General features: G+C 40.8%; 1 protein-coding gene across 6 annotated transcripts in view; it reads right to left on the bottom strand.

Moving 5' to 3' along the window:
- The window catches only part of LOC120940114 (sodium channel protein type 5 subunit alpha-like), a 494,846-nt gene that overhangs the window by 255,777 nt on the left and 211,182 nt on the right, over nt 1-27,887 (bottom strand). For all 6 annotated transcript variants that reach the window (XM_040352763.1, XM_040352761.1, XM_040352760.1 and 3 more), the window contains 4 exons: nt 26,668-26,901; nt 8,500-8,563; nt 3,981-4,122; nt 2,866-3,063 (listed from right to left, as the gene is read on the bottom strand). In XM_040352763.1, the coding sequence (XP_040208697.1) occupies nt 2,866-3,063; nt 3,981-4,122; nt 8,500-8,563; nt 26,668-26,901 (638 nt within the window). The remainder of the gene's footprint in view (nt 1-2,865; nt 3,064-3,980; nt 4,123-8,499; nt 8,564-26,667; nt 26,902-27,887) is intronic.

A 27,887-nucleotide genomic window follows, 5' to 3' on the forward strand; every position in this document is an offset into this window, starting at 1 on the left:
TCACACTGGAGCGGTGTGCTTGCATGACGTTAGAAAAAAGTCCTGCAAGCAGCATCTTTAGAGCGGTTTAGAAACAGTGTATACACAGATTCTCCACCGCCCCTGCCCATTGAAATGAATGGGCACCGCTGCCAAAGCGCCTGCAAAGCAATTCGGCAGCTGTGCTTTTCAGGCGCTTTTAATCCTTTCTTCGACCGCTAGTGGGGGTTAAAAGCCAGACGGCGGCCGAAAATCGTTGCTATAATTACGGTAAAGCACTGCTAAATCTATCAGCGCTTTACAGATAACGTGACTCACTGGCAGTGTGAAAGGGGTCTAAGGTTTGAAAGTTTGGCTGAATGCTGACATAAGCACACTGGCAACTATGGCAATTATCACTAGAGGCATGCCTTAAATGTAACAGTTTTGGGAAACAGTTAAATTAGGGGGTTTAATTTCACTTTAAGCAAGCCATTCTGAGAGAGGGGTCAAAAGAAGAATGGGGGGTGGAGTTGCAATTCTTTTAGGATACGGTCTTGATTCTTTAAAAGAAAAATATGAATAACCCTATATGATGTCCTTTAAAAATGTAACTGAACCTTCAGTTGAAATCAGCTAAATGCATTTAGGTGCATCAAAACAAAACAGGTGTGCAAAATCCTAGGCCTGAAACGTACTTTTGCGCAACGGTGTCTTAATGCATACATTGTGTTGTGTTTTGTCATGTGATAATGTACATTGTGTGAAGGCAGCCCATTTATTATTTTCCAGTGCGGACCATAAAGCAAACATGCAGCATTTTCCCTATGCAGAACTCCCCAATGCAGTGCACATGAATGACATTATGAATAGTTCCCTACAGTACGCTAATCTTCTTTATAAAGCAGCCACAGCTTTAACTGGTTGTAAACCCCAGATACGAAATATGAAAATAGCTCATTTAGTAGCGTCACTATGGGGGAGCGGGAGGTGTAAATTGCACCCAGTTGACACCTACCAGAGGGGTTACAACATCAAGTAGGAAGGGGGTGACACCATGTTTTATCCTGCGGGGGGGGGGGTTGGGTTGGCGGCACCATGTTTTAGCACCGAAAAGGGGTTGGGGTGACACCATGTTTTACTGTGAAGGAGGGGTTGGCACCGTGTTTTACCACACCAGCTCACACAAACCCTAGTGACACCGCTGAGCACATCCCCCTATATGGAGTACATGCCTCTCTCAAAAGTCCTGACTGAGTGTCATCTCTCTTTGCTGCCTGGTTCATCTGTTATCAGCATGACTCATTGTTTTGGCAGATTTTCTTAACACCAAGAGATAAATAATCACAGGGGGTACAGCAGACAGCAGCATTGTCAGTCTGGGGAGGAGAGTAGTGTTAAATGTATTAGCAGATATAATTACATTAAAAAATTGAAGCCAGACTCCAGCTCACACTTTATAATCAGTCACAGCAAACTGTTTTTTTTTCCTTTTTGCAGGAAAAAATAAAAGCTGATAATCTTACTGACTCCTGCCAGTGCTTTGTGGGTTGCCTCATCCATGTAAACTGATACATTCTGCTGGAGATCAGGAGCTTGTGAAAAACAGCAGACTTGCTGGCTGGATCACCAGATGAAAATAGAAGAAAGCCTAACAAAAGTAAACTAGTAAAGCCATCCCTTTTGGGTTTAATACTGCTTTAAACATCTTCTCTCCAATCAACATGCTGACTGTGCAAAGGTATAAATAAAGCCAAGGATAAATCCAAGGACCAGCCCGCGGACAACCAAATCAACCTGTCTAACAGATTGCGTTAAAAACAGGGGTTTGCAAATACATGCATAAGCTACAGAGCCCCGCCAAGGCACCCCGGTATCTGTAGTTTCTATCACTATAACTGATGAGTGACTCCACAGTGGAAGCAAATTCCTTCTGATGGATAGATGGAAGGCAACATATGATAAAAAAACAAAACAAAGGATAAATCCAAGGAAAATATTTCAAGCTTACTTACCTTTTTTCCGTGGCTTTGTTTATATCATATGTTGGCTTCCAATGCTGCTTGATGCAATAGCCAGTTATAGGTGGGAGCAGTGGACCCCTTTTTTGAAATACTGTTATATTGGTCAGGCAATGCACCTTTGCAGCCATTGTGCTGGGTGCCCAGTGTGTTCCTGTACCTTTACGAAGGGATGGGCTCCCTTCAGCCCATCTGCCCTCCATCTATCCATCAGAATGCATGTGTTTCCACTGTGGAGTCACTTATCAGTTAGTGATAGGAACTACCGATACCAGGGTTCCCTGGCGGGGCTCTGTAGCTTACGCATATGTTTGCAAATGTGTGCAGACTAAACCCGTTTTTAACGCATACGGTTAGACAGGTTGATTCGGTTGTCCGCGGACTGGTCGTAAGTAAGCTTGGATTTTTTCCTTGAATTTATCCTTGGCTTTGTTTCTATCATATGTTGCCTTCAAATGCTGCTTGCTGTAATGTGCAGTTATAGGTGGGGCAGTGGACCCCTTTTTTGTATGAGGCCCCGTACACACGTCCGAGAAACTCGACGAGCAAAACACATCGTTTTGCTCATCGAGTTCCTTGTGAAGCCGCCGAGGATCTCGTGAGCCAAGTTTCCCCATTGACTAACGAGGAAATAGAGAACACGTTCTCTATTTGGCTCGACGAGTTCCTCGTCGGTTTCCTCGGCCTCGGCCAAAAGTGTACACACGACCGGTTTCCTCGGCAGAATACGGCTCCCATCGAGTTTCTGGCTGAATTCTGCCGAGAAACGGGGCCTGACTCTGCAAAGGTCCTGCATGCCACCTGCTGAAATGTATTTAGCTGATTTAAACTGGAAGTTAATTTGGGCATTAACATCTAGTACTGTATATTGACTTTATGTATTAACCTCTTGCTCCTTCTTCAGTTGCTCCATGGCTTGCTGGAACTCCTTCTCTTTCGCTTCAGCCTCAGCAATGCTGGCTTGGTTCTGCTCTTCATAGGCCATGGCAACAACAGCAAGGATCAAATTAACAAGATAAAAAGAACCCAAAAAGATGACAAACACAAAAAATATCATATATGTCTTTCCTGCAGCTCGAAGAGTCTGAAAGATAGAAGAACAATAAACAACATTTTACCACCATTGTTAAAGTGTTAAATATGCTATTCCCTTTAATATTTCTGATGTTAAATCAAGTGCCTTTATGTTAGTAAAGGACTGTGCTGAACATACATGTGAAGTTTTCCTGACTGTCTGGTGGTTTGTCCCATGCCTAATTTTCAGAAATATGAAATAAAACCCTCTTAAAGCCACATGCATATAATGCTCTTTGATTATTAGAAGGAATTTAAACCAGCCATAGACAGTCAGATGTCTTCGTATAGATAAATGACGGGAAAGAATCTTGTCAATATCTGTAGCATTATTAGCTGCATCATATCTCTTGCAATGAACTAAGATCGGCCATACACAGTTTGAATCTTGGCCAGTTCAGCAGGAACCAGACAAAATTCGAACCGTTAATAGGCAGGCTGAATGTACTAAGTCTATTAATCAACTTGTATACAACCAGCCTGCCGAATTTGCTTAGCCACTAGCGATAATCAATGTCGTCTCCTGGCAAGGACAGTCTCCCTCCAGGAAGGATTCCTGCATCAACACTGTTTGTGTATCAAGCTAATTTCTTTCCTGCAACCCATGGTTGCAGGAAAGAAATTTGCTCCATTTATGGCTGGCCTTAATCAGTATTGTAAAGTTAACACCTTCCCTCTCTTTTTTAGGTGTGAGCAAAGGCATTGTGTCAGCCTTTTCTATTTAAAGATTGCAGGATGATTTCTCAACAAGTTGATAAAATCTATATGGACAATAATGAGCTCTTTAGACACTGTAAATAAGTGTTATCCCCTTCTAGGGCTCTAGGCTTAAATGGCCCCATTCTGTCCCAAGCTGTCGGTTAGAATCAGGGCATTCTTGGGTCATTTCTGAAGAATCTTTATAATAGGCAAGATATTAAAACATACCAGTTGGTATAAGTTCTCCCAATAATCTTGTGTCATAAGTCGGAACAGAGAAAGGAAAGCCCATCCAAAAGTATCAAAACTAGTGTAGCCATAATTGGGATTTCTGCCAGTTTTCAGGCATACAAAACCTTCTGGACATTTCCTGTTGGAAGAAAAGAGGGCAAAGCAAATCAAAAGACTTTCAAAATGTAGGGCTTTATATCTTTCTTAGTTCTAAATGCAGAAGGAGCAAGTATTGTGGTCAACCCACAACATATTGCCAGGGTGTTGCCACTGGATCTCAATCATGCAGGATAGGAAGGAATAGGCAAAGGTAAGTTTGAGTATGTTGGGAAAAGCTGCTTAGTCTAATTCTTCTGTTACCCCTATAGAATGTCACGTTAGAAATGGAATAAATAAATAAATTATTACTATAGGGCCAGATTCACAGAAGAGATACGACGGCGTATCTCCTGATACGCCGTCGTATCTCTGTGATCCGCCCGTCCTAACTATGCGACTGATTCATAGAATCAGTTACGCATAGCTAGCCCTAAGATCCGACAGGTGTAATTGACTTACACTGTCGGATCTTAAGGATGCAATTCTATGCCGGTCGCTAGGTGGCGAGGCCATTGCGGTCGGCGTAGAATATGCAAATGACTAGTTACGGCGATCCACGAAGATCCACGCGTTCGTCGCAATCCCGTACGTCGTCGCTAGTTGTTTTTACCCGTCACAAAGTTACACCTGCTTTAACATGGCTTATCTTTAGATCAGCCATGTTAAAGTATGGCCGTCGTTCCCGCGTCGAATTTCGAATTTTTTTTTTGTGTAAGACGTCCGGGAATACGAAACGCTGTAACGCACGTTGCATTTAAAAAAAAACGTCGGAGCGCCGTAATTTCGTGCAATGCACGTCGGGAAATTTCCTAACGGAGCATGCGCAGAACGTTCGGCGTGGGAACACGCCTAATTTAAATGGTGCCCGCCCCATTTGAATTAGGCGGGCTTGCGCCGAGCGCATTTAAGTTACACCGCCGCAAGTTTACAGGTAAGAGCTTTGTGAATCGGGCACTTACGCTGTAAACCTGCGGCAGTGTAACGTAAATGGGATACGTTACGCCGCCGCGGAGTAACGTAATTCTCTGTGAATCTGGCCCATAGTCTAATATAAATTAACAAATTTCACTAAAAACATAATATATATTTTTACCCTACATACATTTTAGAAAAAAGCTGTGTCAAAGCAAAAAAGGTCTCCCAAGGTAATGTGTTCTGCAATGTGTCGTTAAGGGAATCACTTCACCTGGATAGCGTGCAATTTTATCAAGTATTTTATAAAGGCCAAATGTATTTAAAGTTTGACTCTAAAGTCTTGATTGCAGCTTTAAAGACATTTATTTTATGCATTTAGTAAAAGAGGGAATTTGTGATATATTGAAAGCTAGGTATTTATTTATGACTCTCAATGGTTTACCTATTCAAACCTGTTAGATTTAGCTTAAAATAGTGACAAAATCAGTCTAGCCAACAGTGATTTATCAAGGTCTATCGAGGTTTAGGCACTACACAGAGGGCACAATTGACAGGGAAACAGGGAAACAACTATAGTAAAATATGTGCAAAGTAGAACAACCCAAGCAATTTCTCACATAATGTTCTGTTGTACGGCAACTTAGATTGTTAGGCTGGTACGGCAATTGTGTTATTGCAGTATTAGCAAGACAATGTCATCACAGTGTACCCATGATAATGCAATGTTGACCATTGGGTGATACAAGTGGCCAGCAGTTTCCAAAAATATTCAAAGTCTTCCATATACCGTTCCGCTACCAAAGAGGAAAAGAAGCTGCAACCATGGTGTCTGTGGCAATACTACATTAGATTTTTCAATTTTCTTGCAGGGAGGTTCTCCTTTCAAAATCGTTTCTGCATAGGCCACCATTGTGTTTGTCCACAGTTGTCAACCTTCCTGTTTCCTTGTTACCAGATTTTGGAGTTTGTGAGCGAATAGGTTACTGATTTGACACAATGGTCACCTTAACAATACAAACCTGTTATTTGAGGATAAAAATACTTTTTCTCAAATTTATACTACCTTGTATTTTATTTTTATTATGGTCTAATTTGATGTGATTGTACAGTATGTTAAGTGCTTCATGCATTGAAGCTATATAAATAACCTGTAATTCATGGGTCTATAAGGCCTCATGCACACTGGACTTTTTTGGACGTTTTTAAGCAACTGTTTTTGGCAGTAGACATTTTTTTCTACAGTCATTAAACTCTCCATCATGTTATCCTATGTGTCCATGCACACATAGGCTGTTATCAGAGTTTTGGGCAGTGGCGTTTTTGAGCAGTAAAAAAACTAAAAAAAAACTAGTGGGTTCTGAGAGATGTTTTTCAGCTGTAAAAACGCTCTAACGCTGATAATCACACAAAAACTTCACTCACCAGCGTTTTTTAGCGTTTTTAATCCAGTGGGGAAAAAAGAAAAGAAAAAAAAATGTCTTCAACAACAACAAAAAACTGAAAAACTCTAACGTGTAAAAATGCGAATAAGTGCTAAAAAACTATATAAAAAAAACGCTGAAAAAAGCTGAAAAACACACTGCAAAGCTACTGGCGTTTTTATAACGTTATTTTAATGTCCAGTGTGCATGAGGCCTAAAGTTTGGTAACTAGCATAGCTACACTCCCTTAGTAGTCAGCCCAAACACTGTTTTAAAATGCAGAGTATATGAATTTTTAAAGCAATACAAACTAAGGTCATCTACGCATTGTACAGCTTTAACACACTGATAGAAGGCCTGAAGTTCACCCCAGAAATCTTCACTGAATAGCCAAATATTATGTATCTTGATAAATGCATGCCACCATATTTGACTTCCGTCCACATTCTAGTTGTCCAGCAATCACTATTGGAGACTGCTGGCTAATACCAGTGTCACCATACAACTTGGGCTGCTCAACCCATTTCATGCTATCTACATCTTGTTAAAGAACTACTGTACATTGAACGGAGCTTGTTCCAAAAACACAGTGAAACAGTTGTCTGAAATATGTATTTGTAAATTAATGTATCAGCAAACAAAATAAATTACAGGCCATTGCCTTAAGACAAGTGCCAAGAATGAAGAGGACAGCATTTAAAACCGATTAGCACAACATTTTATATCAATTAGTTATCATATAGAGTCCTCTGAAACCATTACAAACTTTAAAAGAAGAAACAAATTCAAGCAGAACCTCACAATAATATGAAGGTGCGCCAGGAAAAACTGATTGTGTTGTTGCCGAGAGTTACCTCTGTGCTTCTCCACCCCCTGTTAACAATGTGCACTCACCAGATCAAAAGGTCTCAGAAAGATGGAGATCAAGTAGCACTTAGTGTTTAAAACATCATGGCAGGGCATCCTTCTCAAAGCACCATCCGCAATGTCTGCGCTGTGCGCCAAATGAAAACATCCAGGATGCCCAGCAATCACATGTTTAGAAGTGATGTACTATGATCATTCATATCCTACATGTTTTGTCATGTTTGACTTCTACATACACTTCTTCTCTGCCCTAACGCTGTCAAAGACGAAGATATTATGAAGAGGGCTAAGCTAGACCATGGGCTGCATTGTGTCCCTGGTAATAGCCATCAGTTTCCAATGCTGGATAACTGTAGAGCACACAGAAGCCAAACATGGTGCTAACCATTTATCAAAGTATATGTGTTATATGGCTGTTTAAAGTTCATTGAAGATTTCTAGGCTAACCTTTTACTTCAAAGGAAAGAACAAATCTTGAGTAGGGTGGCTGGTTGTTCCATTCTGCAAACCTACAAATTTAGTTTTCCTTTAAACCTGTATGGATAATTTATAGAATTTTATGTTTTGTACACAAAAATAATATACCTATTTATTTTATGCAAAACATATGGAGCTGTTTATATCTTGTACAAAGTAAAATCGCCAACATATCAGTGTGTTCTGGACCAGTCATTGTCTGGTAGACAAGGAAGCTTTTTATCCAGTAATTACAATGTGTCCTATGCGGTTTCCAAGTTAAGGGTCTTTCTTGATAGCTGGAACATCTGAAGACTAGCAGTGGGCTGGAAGGACTGTTGGTTCTACTTTGAATTTTCATTTAATGATTTAGATCTGATATCTGGCACCTGTATGGTAATGTTCTGCCAAAACCCATACCTCACAATCAACCAAAGAAACCCAGAAAAGCTCCCTTGGGACTGAGCAGAGGCAAAGGATAAAGCCTTCAGCACAAAATACTGAGTTGATGGAAGCAGGTTGTGTATAATGCATTAAAGATACTTCAGAATGATGATTTGGTATATTGTTCCATTGCTTTGTCAATACTGCTTTGTTATAATGAGAAGGATAACTTGAGCGATATTCTAAGTTCATAATGATAATTCAAAATTCACTTTGCTCACATTATGATTTATAATTTTGCAGTTGAACAAACTATTATATGTATTGATCACACTGTATAAAAACAACTTATTTCTAAAACTTGAGAAATTTACCCAGCATCACTGTTGTTTCCACAAAGTAAGGCATCTTTTGATCCACTCTTTTTGAATATATTTCCTTAAAAATTAAAAGAAAAGGAGGTTAAGTTAAATTGCAAAACAGGATACTAATACACTTAATGGATACTATCAATATAGTTATATTCCCTATTTATGTAATTATACATTTGAATAGCCATTAAAAAAAAAATATTTGCATTATTGGTGAATACTAATGGAGGGGATCGGGAGGAGATGATTCATCCAATGAGTTCTCTGATCTTGAGATTTTAGTGGTAAGACTTAGGCCTCGTACACACGACCGAGAAACTCGTCGTAAAAGAAACATTGTTTTCCTCGACGAGTTCCTTGTCAGGCTTGTCGAGAATCTTGTCAAGCTTTCTTTGCGCACACACTGTCAAGACAAAATCGCATCGTTCTCAAACGCGGTGACCTACAACACGTACAACGGCACTATAAAGGGGAAGTTTTATTCCACTGGCACAACCCTTGGGGCTGCTTTTGCTAATCTCATGTTACTGCTTGTTAAGTAAAAGTTTGGTAAGGGACGATTTGCGCTTTTCAGTCTGTTACAGCGTGGCGAATGTGCTATCTCCATTACGAACGCTACTTTTACCAAAGGTGCGCTCCCGTCTCATACATTATTCTGAGCATGCGCGGGCTTCTAAGCATACACACGAACGTGTTTCTCGTTGTAAACCAGCCCGACGAGAAACACGGCGAGGAAATTAAGAAAAGAAATTGAGAAAAGAGAACTTGTTCTCTTTTTTCTCGTCGAGAACCACATCAGTTTTCTCGCAGAAAAACATACACACGACCATTTTCCTCAGCAAAAAAGCTCTGCCACCAAGTTTCTTGATGGATTTTGTAGAGGAAAACGGTCGTGTGTATGAGGCCTCAGACTCAGATTAGTGCCAAAGTAGCAATTCACCCCCCCCCCTGCTGCATTTTTTGTATCAGCCCTTTGTGTGCCCTGCTATTCCCCAAACAGCCCACCATTAGAAAACGTCAGGAACACAATAAATTAATACCCTTTCCAACTGGGGCAGCGTCAAAGTGGCAGTAAAGTCATTTTTTTAACTTGTACCAACAGGTAAGCCTATAATAAGGTTTACCTGTAGGCACAGTGAATATCTCCTAAACTTACAGTGCTTATGAGATATTCACACTGGATGCAGTCGGTGATGTCACCGGCACATGTGCTCTGAAGGTATGCCACACCTTCAGAGCTTTATGCCGCAGCCGAGAGTTCCCTGGCCACTCATACAGCCAGAGCCCTTCAAAACCGGGATGGAAAACCGGGGGGGGAAATGGAAGCCCTGGAGCGCATAATGCGATTGCCTTGCAGGGTTTTTTTTTCCTGAAATGTTGCAGTTTACTACCACTTTAACCTTTATCTGCCTACATGCAGGGGTGCCATAAATTCTGAATGAGCTGCTGTGTCACAAGCAAACTGCAATAATGTAAAACTAGCCTAACAGGAAGTCACCTCACAGCAGCAAACAAAAAGCTAATTTAGGGATTTGGAGGAGGTTGAGAGCACTAGTACTAGTACTTTTTTTGCGTAAAATGTGTTATGTTGTAAACATACAATGCTATAGACACTTCCTAATAGTTATAACTATGCAGGCACCATAACTGCTTTTGCTTAGTTTCAGAAATTATCTGTCTTACCTTTTTTACAAGGTTAAAAAGTTCTGTCACATGACCATGCATCTCTTCTTCCTGAGAGTAGGGGGGCAGGATTACAGGACACAGTGCATCTGTATTCCATAAACTATTTAGCCGTAGGCAAGATTCAGGCTGTGCTTGAGCAGGGGAGTGTTCAAGAGGCAGGCCATGATTGGGAGGAGGTGAGTACCTGAGGCAGGCTGTGATTTGTCAGTGGGTGTGTTAGCTGAACAAACTACCCAATACAGACTTGGCCAGCCAAAGGCTGCAAACTGACCTCACTAACACAGATCAGCATCTGTGGTTTGTGTGGGGTCAGTTAAGAACAAATAAGAAAGATGACTGGCAGGGTCAGCCAAGTATTTTAGATGGAAGAAGTACATGAAAATGACAGATACTATGATTTATAAAATATACATATGTGAACATACACATAGCAAAAAAAATATATATATTAACCACTTAAGGACCCCTTCACGCCACTATACGTCGGCAGAAGGACACGGCTGGGCACAGGCACGTACCTGTACGTTGCCCTTAAGAGCCCAGCTGCAGGGTCGCGAGCGCGTTTGCGACCCAGTCCGAAGCCCTGTGACTGCGTCTGTGGGACCCGCAGACCCGATTGCCGCCGATGTTCTGCGATAGGTCACAGGAGCTGACGAACGGGGAGAGGTGTGTGTAAACACACCTTCCCCGTTCTTCAGTGTGGCAGTGACACTGATCGTCTGTTCCCTGATATAGAGAACGACGATCAGTGATGTCACGCCTACAGCCACGCCCCCCTACACTAAGAATCACTCCCTTAGGGCACACTTAACCCCTTAGCGCCCCCTAGTGGTTAACCCCTTCACTGCCATTGTCATTTTCACAGTTATCAGTGCATTTTTATAGCACTTTTCGCTGTGAAAATGACAATGGTCCCAAAAATGTGTCAAAAGTGTCCGATGTGTCCGTCATAATGTCGCAGTCACGAAAAAAAACACTGATCGCCGCCATTACTAGTAAAAAAAAAATATTACTAAAAATGCCATAAAACTATCCCCTATTTTGCAAAAACTCTATAAATTTTGCGCAAATGCTTATTGCGATTTTTTTTTACCAAAAATAGGTAAAAGAATACGTATCGGCCTAAACTGAGGAAAAATAATGTTTTTTTATATCTTTTTGGGGGATATTTATTATAGCAAAAAGTAAAAAATAATAGCATTTTTTTTTAAATTTTCGCTCTATTTTTGTTTATAGCGCAAAAAATGAAAAAACAGCAGAGGTGATCAAATGACACCAAAAGAAAGCACTATTTGTGTAAAAAAAAAGGATGCCAATATTGTTTGGGAGCCACGTCGCACGACCGCGCAATTGTCAGTTAAAGCAGCGCAGTGCCTAATCGCAAAAAGGGGGAAGGTCCTTAACCTGCATATTGGTCCGGGTCTTAAGTGGTTAAGGGTGACATACACTTTAAGATATTCAATTCAAGGGTTTAGTACCACTTTAAAAACAATATGAATGTAGTAATCTAGTGCAACTTCCCAATATGGCCATTAACATCCCATTCTAGAGAATTACTTGATTGTATCAATGTCTGACTGTATATTTGCCTTTTGGCACATGCTCGCTGATTATTAGAGTAGGCCTTAGCCTCTGCCATTCTGGAAGTGACATGTAACCTTAGATTCTACTAATGACCAGTCTGGATGAGCGTTTGACCTGTGATGATGTGGAAGTGATGTTCTCTAGAGAACATAAATACTTTAATCCCTCGCTGCAAGGCACGGAAGGCAGCAAAGCAGAAGATCGAGCGCACTGAGCCACTGAGTCTCCTCCCCTGCACGTGTTTAGTAAGCCAGGTAATCTCCTGTCACCCAGGCACTGGCCCCAGTGTTGCTTCCTCTAGCGTCACAGTCATATTTGCTTAGCAATGTCAATATCTGTACATGAATAGGACATACACTATAGATTTATCTTAAAGATACACAGGAGCACTTAGCTGGTTCATCCTCCGAGTCATAAAAAGTCTATAAAATACATTCACAGTTTCACAAACTTGAACATGGCATTGACTGTTTTGTGTTTTTACACAAAAAAAAACATTACAGTAGAACCTTCCATTATACTCCATGGAGATGCTATGAATCAAGAAGTAACCCTGATTGTTTTATACATCTCAGGAGCCTGAGTCACCCGTTCAGTGCTACATTTCCCAGCTTTCCCACAATTTCTCTTGTTTTTACCACTTATAACTTCAACATAGTTTCATATATATACATATGTAAATAATGAGGACATAATAAAATATGCCAATTCAAAAAGATATAGCTGTCACTAGAAAGCTTTCGATACACTATAAACATGATTGTGAAATGTCTGTGCAATCTCCTTTACAATTACCAAAATTAGGTAACATGGGGACAAGCCTAAACATTCCATTCAATAAGTATCACATTGGAATGCCCTTGCACTACATGTATGAAATTGTACCAATAGATTGTATAGTGTATGGTCTCATTTGGATATAATAAGGCTTGTCACTTATTATTGATCTTTTTTATCAGTAATTATTGATATTTTAATTGCTATTAAAAATACCAATCAAATAATCTAATAAAAACACAATTCTTTTTTAAAAGAATATCTTTGATAAAAGCAAAAAAAACCTTATACAAACACAAATACAAACAGGAACACGTGAAAAAAAACGGATTGTTAGATTACATGATATATCATGAAATCTAACAATCCGTTTTTTTTTCACGTGTTCCTGTTTGTGTTTGTATAAGGTTTTTTTGCTTTTATCAAAGATATTCTTTTAAAAAATAATTGTGTTTTTATTAGATTATTTGATTGGTATTTTTAATAACAATTAAAATCAGCTGTTTTTATTGTGTGCATTCATTTTGAAATATACGTATTGAGTCAGAAAAATTTGCACACGTTATGCTGCAAGACAACAACAGCAGCAAAACCTGCTCATGTGGTACACACAGTTACCCTACGTTCACACTTATGCGTTTTTTAGTGCGTTTTCCAGTTGGCAGAAATGCACTACAGTCCATTTAACATGGTACCGTACTAGTTCACATCTATGCATTTTGTGCCGGTATGATTTTGGAAAGGGCCAGGGACTTTTTTCCTGCGATTTGCGCCTAATAGATTTCAATGGAGCTGCTCCAGAAACACAAGTGGTGCAGTTGTGATTTTTGAAGTGTTTTGCGGTTCTTATTTTACCACTTATATAGCTGGTTGCTAAGCAGGGGGCCGGGAAGCCGACCGCCGTGTCCTTAGCAACCGATGAGTGATCATCTGTCAGCGGGGTTCCCTGCTGAAAGCTGAATGTAAAAAAATAATAATTTGCCCTTTGGGTCTGGTATGGATTCGGAGGGGACCCCCACGCCAAAATTTAAGAAAAAAACTGCATGGTTTCCCTCCCAGACCTTTATCCCAGCATGCCGCCCGGCAGGTAAGGAAAGGAATTGTCAAAAACTGGCTCTTGTTTTTTTTTTACTTTTCACTGCTTTTTTGGTGAATGGGTAGGGGTACGATGTACCCGATACCTATTCACATAGGGTGGGGGGCCGGGATCTGATTTTGATAAGCTCCCTGCCCGCAGACCCTGGCAACCACCGGGCAAGGGTTGTTGGGAAGAGGCCCTTGTCCTCATCAACATGGGGGCAAGGTGCTTTGGGGTGGGGGGCGCAGAATGGTAAGGTATGGTTCAGGAGGCATGCTCAGATAAGGGTCTGGTATGGATTTTGGGGAGACTTCATGCCTTTTTTTGGGGCATGGGGGTCCCCTCCGAAACCATTCAGTTTTTTTTGCTAATTTTTTTGCCAGCAATTTTTTATTTTATTTTTTTCAATTCAGCTTTCAGCGGGAACCCTATCTTCCCAGCTGCTTACCAGAGGGCAAGCTTTCTTTGCAGTTGGCTATAGCCCAGCCACGGCCTTTGTGGATTCACAGGAGATACAGGGGGAGACAGGTCCCAGGAAAAACACCAGGCACGATCTTAGGCTCATCCGGGGCAGAGTCCTGCATTCAGCGGCTATGGACGCCAAATGCTGGACACGGGCCTGCAAGGTAACCCCCCGGGAGAGCGCTTCTCCTAAGGGGTTATCTGATGCGGGTAGGAGCCACGAGAGCCGCCAGGGGACCCCAGAAGACACCGTTTGGGGCCACTCTGTGCAAAACAAACTGCCCAGTGGAGGTAAGTATGACATGTTAGTTATTTAAAAAAAAAATACTTTAGTATCACTTTAATGGCTTATTGCCTTATCTGTGCTGCACAGTCCAACAAATATGGTGTGAAACGACTCTAATGTAAACACAACAAGAATACCTTAAAATATGTGCTCCAATAAAACTTACTATACATGCCTTCCCCTTAAGTGTTCTTCTCCCCAGCATCCAATGGGTTACTGCAATGTTTTGGTCCTCTAGGGTGTTACTATGTTGACAGGATCACCGACTATCAGTGTGTAACATGGGCCAGAACTTTATCATCACTGCATAGGAATTTTCTGACAGAGGCAGGCAGGTCAGCAGTCAGCAAGGGGAAGATAATGGAGGCACAGTCTATTTCGGCTGTGCTTCATTCTCTATTTAGGCATAGATCACAGTGTACAGAATCTGTTTTTCTTCCAACCTACTGATCAACTACAGTGCTGCTGTATCTGAGGGAAGCAATACACGTAGGTGAAGTCCATGATTAGATGTCAAATGTCAAGTAGCGTACACGCTCTACACATAATGAGCTAAGGCATCATGTTCAAAACACCCAACGTATCAAGACTTAAACGCAATCACGTTTCACTAATACAAAGATGTACATATATATATATATATATATACGTTCCAGACAATTTCACCTAAACTTCAGCACATCGGATTTATTTTTTGCAGCTCTGCAGAGTAATATGTGCAGGAATAATGCCTCTGGGAATCAAACACTTTTTTTCGTAATTTTAGCTATATAACAGGCATTATTAAGAAATACAGTACTATGCAAAAGTTTTAGGCAGGTGTGAAAGAATGCTGTAAATTAAGAATGCTTTCACAAACAGAAGTGATAATAGTTTATTTTTATAAATTAACAAAATGGAAAGGAAATAAACAGAAGAAACATCCAAATCAAATCAATGTTTGGTGTGACCACCCTTTGTCTTCAAAACAACATCAATTCTTCCAGGACTACACTTGCACACGATTTTTGAAGGAACTCGGCAGGTAGGTTGTTCCAAACATCTTAGAGAGCTAACCACAGATCTTCTATGGATGTAGGCTGCCTCAAATCCTTCTTTCATGTACAGTAAAACCTTGGATTGCAAGCATAATTAGTTCCAGAAACATGCTTGTAATCCAAAGCACTTGCATATCAAAGCAAATTTCCTCATAAGAAATAATGGAAACTCAAATGATTCGTTCCACAACCATTTATTAATAGGGAAAGGGAGTCACCGCTCCAGGTGGGTCCACTATGCAATCAAAAACCTCTCAGGAAACCAAGGGTGCTGGCAATGCACTGGGCAATGGTGGAAACTTCAAAAGGATGGACAGCCACACTCCAAAAAAACTCTTGAGTTGTCTTTATTTGTAAAATCAATGGAAAATGCACTACAAGAAAGCAGCAAAAATAGGGAACAGACAGCCGACGCGTTTCACACGGACTCAGTGCTTATTCATGGCTCATTTATTAACCTCCCTGGCGGTATGATTCTATCTGGAATTACGTACCAAAAGCGGTACATTTATTTTGCAAGGAAATTGGCGTTTTATACTGTAGGCCTGTAATTTTTAGAGGCGCTTCTAGAGGCGCTGTAGGGGTTAAGTGTGACCTCATATGTGTTTCTAACTGTAGGGGGCGGGGCTGGACATGTGACGTCATTGATTGTCTTTCCCTATATCACTGAACAGACGATCAATGACAGTGCCACTGTGAAGAACCGGGAAGGTGTGTTTACACACACCTCTCCCCGTTCTTCAACTCCCGTGACCGATCGCGTGACACCGGCATCGATCGGGGTTGCGGTTACGGAGCTTCCGACCGGGTTGCGTGCGCGCGTACCTGTGCCCAGCCGTGCCATTCTGACAACATATATGTGCAGGAGGCGGTCCTTAAGTGGTTAAACCACCCCTTTCCTTGGTTCAACGTTGCTTTACCTTATGACATTATTCCAATCTAAGGGCATTGCCTTCTGGAGCGCCAGATACCCAATCTACCTTCAATTTTTAGAGACATCTCTTTAGTGTTGTCAAGGTAGATCTTCATCTCTCATAGCTTGCCTACCTTTGCTTTAGGGCAGGGGTGTCCAAACTTTTTTCAAAGAGGGCCAGATTTGATGAAGTGAACATGCGTGAGGGCCGACTATTTTGCCTGACATTCTTTGAACCATTAAAATTCGGTCTAAGTGTGTTCGTCTGAGCACTAATACACTGCTCAACAAGAATTCTCTTGCCTTTGTGGCTGTGTGTGGTGAAGAGATGAGCTTGGGCGTGTTATTTGGATATACTGTATATATTTCTTTTGTGGCCCCAACGAATCCCAGAGCGCTGTTTAGGACTAAGGATGAGCTTGGGGGTGTTATTTGTATATACCGCATTTAATCGATGTATAACACACACAGGCTTACCATTGCCATGAATGCAGCCTTACCATTGCCATGAATGCAGCCTTACCATTGCAACCAATGCAGCCTTACCATTGCAACCAATGCAGCCTTACCATTGCAACCAATGCAGCCTTACCATTGCAACCAATGCAGCCTGATCGATGCCCATTTGCAGCCTCGGAGGGCAGAAGGAGGGGACGGGACGAGTGCCGACAGATTACAAACAGGAGAATCTCTTGTTTACTCTGTGGCCTCTTTAATACAAAGTCCCGCCTCCTATGATAGACAGAACAGTCGTCCAATGGCATCCCAGGAGACAGGACTTGCAATAGAGACGCTGCTGAGTAAACAGGAGATTCTTTTCATGTAATCTGACAGCGCTTGTCCTGTCCCCTCCAAGGCAGTGCCAATAAATACAGTATATATCTTTTGTTGCCCTGGGGGCCACAAACATAATGTATATCCAAATCCCCAGGGGGGGCACATTAAATCAACAAGGGGGCCGCATTTGGCCCCCGGGCCGGACTTTGGACATGCTTGCTTTAGGGGATACTTTATTCATTTACATTTGTTTTGTTTAACAGATACCCAGGAAGTAAAAAAGAGAAAAACACAAAATAAAAGATTGAATAATACTGCAAGTCTGGCCATACTGAATATGACAATTGCTTTCAAAACCTCTCATGGGCATGCAAGGATGGATTAAAAAGCCCTTAAGTTTCAAGTTATTAGACTGCAAAAAAAATAAAAAATCTTGTCAAAAAAGGAACAGGTTTAATTTTCCAAGAAAAGATTTGATTGAAAGAACTGGTCTATAGAGACCATTCAGTGGACTATTACACCTTATCCTTCATGGCAGATGGTAACATGTTCAGCTATAAAAGCCACCATCAGCGCTCACAATTTATAGCGCTGTGTAAGAAACGATTGGGGATAAGCCTTATCTTTATTTTGCAATTTCCACTGAAGCTGTGTTTAAGCACTTTGCAAATGTGCTGTAGGTGTTCTATACAACCACTTCTGACCTTTGTACATGTTAATACAATTGGGGATGTCTTCTGGATTTAGAAGCGGTTTGACAAATGTATTTTAGTTTGTTTCACCAATCAAGTGGAATTCCAGATTACACTATGCATCAGGATTAAGATGGCCACAGTTACTTCACACTGTTTATAAAGATTATTACCTAAAACCAGACTATATTTAGAGTACATCACATGTACCTGTACTAACATAAACCATGTTAAGCTAAATTAAATATAGCACTAACTATTGTGCAGAGTATTTGTCAGGAGCCACTTAGTGCTCCTGCTCCTCATTCCAGAATCCGGATGTTAGCTGTTGCATTCTCCCTGTCTGTGTTCACCTGCAAGGTGATAGATGGTCAGTCACCTGTTATAAGCAAACCGAACACTCCATCCCTTGCTTGTGATAAAGACCTACATTGTTCCTGATCAAGCCTCCCGTTTGTTTGCCCTGCTTTGCTGTTGGATTTCCCTGTGTATGACCTGGATCAGATATTATACTATTCCCTGAACTCATCCTGCCTTTTACCTGGACTGTCATAGAACCACGCTATCTGTCTGCTAAACTGCAAGTAGTCTGTTGTTTGCTCTGTCCTGGTGTGGTGGCCTGGCACTAAAGCATTGTGTAAAAGTCCTGGGGGCAACCAAGTACCATTAGGTCTGCTTGCCTTAAGGGAAAGAGGGCTGCTATAGGTGAAGCACACAGTAGCTAGCTATAGTGTCTGACCACTTGCATTGGGGTAGACGATACATTTGTGACATTATTGCATCATGCACTAGAAGCTTCTTGGAAACAGCAAACAGCTTTACTTTTATTGAGGATGTTAGATTATGTCTTACAACATTAGAAACAGGAAGAGAACACAAACAAGTGCATATAATACAATAAGGATGGTACTTCCTCTAATTACCTTACCATAGATAATACACTAATATACTACAGCGCCATCTGCTGGATAGATAGATATAATGCATATACACAGTCACAATATGTAAGCAGATTACTGTTGTTCTTCCAACACGCCTTCTCAACAGGATAAGCTTTGTCAAATTTTATTCAGCTTCTTCTGAAGATAACTATGACGTTCCTTCAACAAAGGCTCGGTAAGTGCATCGGCAGTCATAGCTTCTGACGGGCAGTATTGAATGTCAAATACTCCTTGCTCTTGATTGTCCCTCAGTAGGTGATACCTGACATTGATGTGTTTGGTCCTAGGATTGACCCTTTCTGATTGCGTAAGTTTTATACAACCCTGGTTGTCTTCAAAAATGGGAATTGGTTTTGACATGTCTATCCCAATGTCCTCAAAAAGTTGACAAATCCATATCGCTTCTTGAAATGCGTGTGCTGCTGCAATGTACTCTGCTTCAGAAGAAAGAGCGACAGTTGTTTGCTTTTCGACTAGACCAACGTATGGTTCCTTTCCCATACTGGAAGATAAATCCACTTGTGGGTTTGCAATCTGTGCAGGCTCCAGCCCAATCAGCATCCACATACCTGACCAATTTTGGATCTGATGTTGCTGGTAGCCTTAACTTCATCTGAATTGTTCCTTTGAGGTATTGAACCACTCTTTTTTCTTTGCGTTCCAGTCACACTGACAGGGAGTTGTGACTTTCCTTAAAGGGGTTGTAAACCATAGTGTTTTCACCTTAAAGAGGAGCAAACCCTCTAGAAATGTTCCTAAAAAAAAACCTGCAAGAGAAAGACATAATGAGCTAGTATGCATAGAATACTAGCTTATTATGAATGACTTACCTGAGATCGAAGCCCCTAAAGCGCTCCTCGTCCCCCTCCTTGGCCGCCGCCATGTCTCCTCCGAGTGCCTTCCAGGTATCGCCGCTCCGGCTCTGTGACTGTCTGAAAAAGTGATGACGTCACTCCCGCGCAGATCCCATTCAAGAATCGGCACGCTCAGTGTGCCTGCACAGTTGTTGATGCATTATTTTTGCAAATATCTCCTAAATTATGTAGGTTTAGGAGATATTGCAAACACCTACAGGTAAGCCTTAATCTAGGCTTACCTCTAGGTAAACGTAGTCAGAGAGGGTTTACAACCACTTTAATGCACCCTAAGGTGGGAAGGGAATTGGGGGGGGTTACAAGTGGTCATGCGATCATGCGATCCCGAATGAATAGAAAGTGTAGTCAATGCAAATAGAGTAAAATTACCTAGTGTGTCATCAAAGTCTGGAGGTAAGAAATGCTTAATCCAAGGAAGCCAGAGTTTCTCAAATTGACCAATTCGATCTCTTTTGATTGCTTTCATTTTAGCATGAATAAGAGCATTATTAGTTCTGTGTATGGTTTTAGCTAGAATTAAATATTGAGTTTTCCGATTTTGCCTTAGCAATGGTTTGTAGCTCTACAAAGTTGATCATTTTGCATTGGTACACCCCACGTCTCATCTGGCCCCCAAGACACTTGCATTGCACTGTGTAGTGTAAAAAAGCAAACAAAAAAAACAAGAATCTGTTTGTAAAGACTTGGTGGCTCAACACAAACTGACCACGGTGATCAGAGCTCAGCAGCCATGATTATCGTGGTCAGCACAAAGAGGGGGACACAGGAAGTTTTATGATCAACCAGGTTTTTTACAGCTTAGAGAGGGGCAGGTTAGACAGCACAAGCACTGTGCGGGGCTGTTTAAAGTGGCCATATTAAGTCTTACCTGTAGGTGCTGGAAATATTTCCTAAACCTTCACGGTTTAGTAGATATTTACAATAAAGCTGTGCTCTGATGTGTACAGCGCATGCACCGATGTCTACGGCGCATGCACACTTTAGAAAGAGCAGAATGTGCCATTTCTAAAGGGGTTCCCGTGCGCATGCACGGGAGTGACGTCACGCGACTCTGGCCAGTCACAGAGATGGGGTTCGTGGCCCCGTAAGGAAGAGAGGTGAAGATGCTCGGTTTTAGGTAAGTGACACATAATGGGCTACTATGCAAAGTGGAAATATTGTTGGATAATTTTAGATTTTTGATTTTAGAAAAAAAAAAACACAAACTTTTTCATTTTGTTTTGTGGACAATATATCACTGACACTATTTAATTACACTGGATTCATCATATTTTGGATGTATATTTGCACTATATTTTTGTCTAGTTCTGTTGTTTGTATATATTTTATGTCACATGTGCTGTTTTTTACCTTTTATGAATACAATAATCTGACCGGAAAAAGTTGTATCATCAGACAGCTTGTATTTATCAAATAGGTCTGCCGAGATTGTTTATTAAACGTTAAAATGTCAGTGTAAATGGCCAGAATTAATGCACTGATTAGTTTGCAGTAAGCATGTACTTATCCAGACTGTAAAAGTGACTTTGGTAGCCATGTGCTAGAACTCCTTTCTATATAAATGACACTGTGCTTCAGTCTGGAGCCCCTAGGAGTAAATAGCAGTGTGTTTCCCCTAATGAATTCCCACACAGAAGCTCCAATTCCGCCTGCTCTAGCTGCAGACAATCTGTCATGCAAGACCGATCAGGCAAACCACTCAGCTGCTAACACAAAGCAGAGTGCTCTCTTCAGAGACCTACGTGCTGTCACTCCTATCAAAGAGAGTGAAGAGACAAAACACTAAGACACAAAAGCGGGCTTTAGAAACTATTTACTAAGCAAAGGCTGAAAATGCACTTAAGTTCCTCTCCAGTTCATTTGTGCTTAAATATACATATGTATGATGTCTAGCACAGTAAGGCTATAATAGGATTCAGTGCTATCCCCATGCAATATATATTCAGTGACGGGACAAACTCTTCTTTCCGCCTGCTCTATAAACACTCCGCTGGGCAATGTAAAATGTATAGTAAGCTGTAGCAATCAGAATGAATTTTTGACTGATCTCACTTCAATAAATTAAGTCTAATTTGTTGTTATGGGCTTCTTTGCATGTCTTCAATGCTTTTTGCACTTGCTTCTTACCACTGACTATTTGTCCAACAATAACATTGTTATAGGAAAGATCTGTTTCTGGTCCCTCCTCATACTAGTATTAACTGAAATGATTGATAGTAAATTTTAATTCCATTTCCCTAGCAACCAATCAGATTTAATTTTAGGGTCCTTTCACACAAGTCCAATCAGAAGGGGATTTAACAATTGAGTCACACTATGCAGTCCAGTCAGTAGGGTATCTGTGATGACCAGATCCTTGCTGAGCTGGATAGGACTGATGCCACAAAGGTGGCATCCATGCCCATTCAGTTTTTTCTTTAAGCATTTTACTTCCTTTGACTTTCTGGACCCATGTTGGGCAGCCAGATAAAAGCAGACTGGTGTCATTTCGCCAAATATCGCCAATGGCTCGGTTCTCACTCCTCCCCAAGAGGAGAGCTGCTGCGTGTCAGTCAGAATCTCTCCTGCTCTGCTCCTCCACGCTCATTGGAGCACTGAGCAGTGGAGGGGCGGGGAGCGGCCATCTCAGCAGCTCGCTGAGACTGCCATAAGTCAAGGCAGGTGGCAGATCCAGACTTCTGAAGTCAGGATGACGCGATACCTCGACTGATTGCAGTGACGTCAGGGGAGAGCGGACTTCAGATTGCTCTCAGCTGAAAACAGGTCTCAGGAGTGAAAAACTAATTGCACTCCTGTGAATAGGAGAAGCCCAGCCTAAAAACCTCACTCTTGACTTCTCCTTTAACTGGTTGCCGACCAGCCGCCGTCGTTTTACGGCGGCAGGTCGGCTCCCCTGCGAGAGAGCCCGTAGCTATACGTCGGCTCTCGCGCAGGCCACTATGCGCCCCCCGCTTGCCCCCAACTCCCATGCGCATCCCCGGCAGGCGCGGTCGCCGCCGGGCACACGTAATCACTCGTTACAGAGCAGGGACCAGGAGCTGTGTCTGTAAACACACAGCTCCCGGTCCTGTCCTATAATCTTGGGATTTTTTTTAAGAACACAGATTTTTACCTACTGTCCCTGAGGCTGGCAACCCTGATAGGGCCCCCTAGTGGCATGGGGCCCTCGGACAGTGCCCTAGTACCCAAATGGTCAGTCCGCCCCTGTCCATACTCATTTGGTATGGGGTCATTTTAAGAAGTGAATTTGACCAGTAGCCTTTTAGTTCTTATGCCACAAGACAGCTGTAAAAATGTGGAGATTTTTATTTGAATGCTGATGTAATTCAACAGAGATTGTACCTGAAATGATAATCACAGCATTCTTATGAATCCACTGATAGGATTACACATACAATATCTAATGTAACACCTTCCTAAACAATAGCGATCTCATCTGGATATCTTGCCCTCTATTATTCCCTGTTGGTATTTTCTTCTGAATCATGCTTTATGTCTTCCTGCAGCATGTAAGTGAGATGGAAATATAGATCACAGTAAGAGTATTGGGAAAGCGAACACAAACACTCAATAAACCTTTAAATACCAGTGATTTTATTTCAGCTTGTATCTGGGTTTGTAATATAGGGCAGGACATAGAGACAAAGCTGTGATCTGTCACAGTGCAGGATATCGGGGAACTGGAGAAAGTGTAGAGAAGGGCAACCAAACTGATAAGAGGAATGGAGGACCTCAGCTATGAGGAAAGATTATAGGAACTGAATTTATTCTCTCTTAAAAAGAGGAGATTAAGGGGGTATATGATCAACATGTACAAATATATAAGGGGTCCATATAGTGAACTCGGTGTTGAGTTATTCACTTTATGGTCAACACAGAGGACACGGGGGCACTCTTTACATCTAGAGGAAAAGAGATTTCATCTACAAATACGGAAAGATTTCTTCACAGTAAGAGCTGTGAAAATGTGGAATAGGCTCCCTCCAGAGGTGCTTCTGGCCAGCTCAGTAGACTGCTTTAGGAAAGACTTGGATTATTTCCAAAATGTACATAATATAACTGGGTACTAACAATTATAGGTAAAGTTGATCCAGAGAAAATCCGATTGCCTCTCTGGGATCAGGAAGGATTTTTTTCCCCTGCTGTAGCAAATTGGATCATGCTTTGCTGGGGTTTTTTCGCCTTTCTCTGGATCAACTGTGGGTATAGGATTAGGTACAGGTATATGGGATTGTATGATATTTTTTATTTTATTTTTATGGTTGAACTGGATGGACTTTTTTCAACCTAACTATGTAAATTTACTGTCAAACAGAATTCTAAACATTGCACAGATTTCAGCAAATAGAGTGCATTTGACTTCAATCATCTCATCAATGAAATATGGCAACATGATTCCAACAAAATTGACTCTGGAGGTTGCGAGTTTCAGCTTTTATCCTCCATGTCCCGGCCCAAATCTATGCTGAAAGCAAGCAACTCTATGCAGCTTTGTACAGTAGCAGGTTTAAACAAAATCACTTATAAATAGACTTACTGCCAAGTACATGAACCGTGACACAACATATAGACAGGAAGAATCATATTACTGTTCCTACGAGAATGCATATTTGAGATTTTTTGCATAAAACAACAACAAAAATACTACAACGCAGTGTTTGATCGCCGGCAAGACAAAAATACACACAAAATGCACTGCTGCATTTGCTTATATAAGAAGCGTCAGTAACAAGGGACCTGTTCGTCTAGACAACACTTTGAACTGCGGTACACAATAACTAAAACAAATAAAATTAAATGTTTGCTAAGTGTGTCTCCTAAGCTATGAATCTTCAATTTTCTGACAGCAAATATACTGTGACGTGCTTAAAGACACACAAACACATATTCATCATCTTGATTAGTCTTCTCTACTTCAAAAAAACTAAGGTGTGTCACTGCAATAGCAAGAAAAGTTACTTTGGCCCATATCAACCAATAACCCTTCAAGTATCAATTTCGGAATATAGAAAAATAAAACAAGGTCTCAGATTGGTTGCTTCTGACCATAAAACAGGCTAGGCTACACAGATTAATTTAATCTCTTGATACTGAGACCTTCTTAAAGCAATATTTTCTTGTTGTCATTTTTTCAAATGACACATTTTTTTTTTTTTTCTTTTGCATTTAAGTCTAAATATGAGATCTGAGGTCTTTTTTACCCCAGATCGAATATTTAAGAGGACCTGTCATGCTTTTTCTATTACAAGGGATGTTTACATTCCTTGTAATAGGAATACAAGTGATCCATTTATTTTTTGTAAAGATTTAAAAAATCAATAAAAATAAATAAGAAAACAAAAAAATGTTTTTTTAAAGCGCCCCGTCCCGACGAGCTCGCGCGCAGAAGCGAATGCATACGTGAGTAGCGCCCGCATATGAAAACGGTGTTCAAACCAAACAAGTGAGGTATCACCGAGATCGTTAGAGCAAGAGCAATAATTCTAGCCCTAGACCTCCTCTGTAGCTCAAAAGATGCAACCTATAGAATTTTTTAAACGTCGCCTATGGAGATTTTTAAGGGTAAAAGTTTGACGCCATTCCACGAGTGGGTGCAATTTTGAAGCGTGACATGTTGGGTATCATTTTACTCGGTATAACATTATCTTTCACAATATATATAAAAAAAGTGTTTTTTTTCCCAAAAAAGGTGCGCTTGTAAGACCGCTGCGCAAAAAGTATTGCAATGACCGCCATTTTATTCTCTAGGGTGTTAGAAAAAATATATATATAATGTTTGGGGGGGTTTAAGTAATTTTCTAGCAAAAAAAAAATGTTTTAGTCTTGTAAACGCCAAATCTGAAAAACAGCCAAGGTCCTTAAGTGGTTAAATAGTCCCTAGACAGAAGTTACAAATGAGTCTCTACAAAGTGGGCTACAAAAATGGCATGTAGTAGCATGTAGTAGGTATCAGTCTTGCTTTAATTGTGTTAAAGAGATGTGCAGAAAATGTTGCTACCCAATCCTATCAAATTAATACAAATACACTGTACCGTATAAAGCTGTCCATTCATGTAAAAATCTGATTGTACAATCTCTGCATATTCTTGTTTAGATTTGTCAAAACTAGGTAACCTAGGGCCTAAACAATGTGCACAGTTTGTATCCAACTAGGCAGGCCCTTGAATCACTCACATAATTGATGGCAAGGCCATAGCTTCATCATTGGAGCCACTAGGCTCTCAACACTTGGTTACTTAATACTGTATTCCAGGAATTTATCAAAATCTACCATTGCAGTGCCCCTACCCCTTCACTGCAAGGGTCAAATGCTTATTTAGCCTAGAGGTGCAGGGATAAAGTGTAAAACTTACCCTAATCCTGGCTCCAGCAGGCTCTAACCAAGGCACAAGCTCACCTCCTCATGTACAGTGTAAGGTTTTGGCACTGCACTGTACCTAAGGATGGTTTATGGCCCATACATGGGCAGAAGTAAACAGTGCTGTAGTGAGATATAGGATTAGATAATACTCTTTATCCCTGCATCCCTAGACTGAAAGAGCATTTGAACCGTGCATTGTGGGGGGCACGGAAAAGGTGAAGTTTGTCTAATGCCCAGAGTTCAGATTTAATAACATTCCTCTCCCAGGTTTACATCTACTCTGAACACTATCTTGTTTTCCTTAAAGTGTAAATAACCTTACAATAGAAGTTCCTTACATTGGAAGTTCCAATCACCTACCAATGATGTAAAAATGTGTGGCCTGTAATTATATAAGCAAAGTTGCCTTCTTGCTTCTGCTTCCTCTATGCAAATGTGCCAAAAGAGAAAACCCCGACTCTGGTTGTTGGCAGATGTGAAGGAGATTGTACAGTCAGAATGTAATGTGCACTTTTGATAACACAATCACCAATTCTAAATTCACTTTGAAAAAACTACCTTAGCATTTGGTGTACACTGCCAAAACACATAAGGACTTTCAAAACTTTCCAAAACATCTATTATCAGTTAATGGCATTACAACTTTAACCAAGAAGCTCAAAAAACAGCACTGTGTAAAAGAATAAAAAAATAAGAACTTACCTTCATCATGAATAAAGTCCTCATAAGATTCCCATGTCAAGTTACTCCATTCCAGGCTGTCACCCTTGCTTTGGTTGTAAGATGTAAAATCTCGAACACATTTTTGTTTCAAATGGCCCATAAAGAGTTGTAGCCCTATCAGGGCAAAAACGCTCAAACAGAAAACTGTTAAGATCATAACATCTGCCAGCTTCCTAACTGACTGGATAAGGGCTCCGACAATGGTTTTCAGTCCTATCGAAAATAAGATGAATAGTTAAAAACATAGCACATAATTAATAAGTCCAGTTTAGTTTACTACTACGTAGCGAGCTCTGATGCCATGGGTACGGCAGAATAAAAAAACGGAAGTGATGTCATGTGTTGTAATGCATTTGTATTGCATTTTCTATGGACATCGTACGATCTGGCATTGTACGAAAAAAAATTCCGTGCATGTCCAATAGAATAAAATCGGATGAACTGTCCTGATCGGCTCTCGGAAGCTCTGTACTAACGATCTGATTATCGTACGATCGTTTCGAAAGCATTTTTCGTATGCTTTTTGGATCGTGTGTACGGGGCTTTAGGCTTCATTATTTCTTTGTATTCCTCATTGAACAATGAGTGAATGATTCATTTTATGATTTCCAAATATATAAATGACCAATGATCAAAATTGTATGCCATGCTAATTATGCAAATAATTTTATAAGTGCTTTAGACCAATGTTGCATAAAACAACAGAAGTATTTAGTAATTCATTATGCTTCATTTAAAAAAAAAAAAATTGAAAGAATTTTCCATAGTTTACAATTGCATAGCTCTTTTTTTCCCTCAACTTCTAAAGCTGGAAAATAGTTTCTATATTCTGCACAAGACACTGGAATATATTGTTGTTTTAGCCCTGCATTAAAAAGCAACTCCATCAAATTGTCCTGTTAGTATTAGATGGGGTTAAGCAGAATATGACCCCTTGATAGGTCGTTTTTGTTGTCTGTCCCACAGTCCCCAGTAAGACTGGGGATCTACTTGCAGGTAACCTCCCAGGGTTTCCCCTTCTGGAAAGCATTCTCTCTATAGTTTTACAGGAAAGTGCTAGGGGCTAGCAACAGCACAATTCTTCTTCTGTGTACAGCATAATTGCTGGAAGTATGGGGACCTCAGAAAGATTCAACATCACATTAAATTTATAGTATCTTGCAAGATAATTTTTTTAATCTCACGATGTATTGGTGATT

Source organism: Rana temporaria, chromosome 5 (assembly GCF_905171775.1).
Source record: "Rana temporaria chromosome 5, aRanTem1.1, whole genome shotgun sequence".
Classification (NCBI taxonomy): domain Eukaryota; kingdom Metazoa; phylum Chordata; class Amphibia; order Anura; family Ranidae; genus Rana; species Rana temporaria.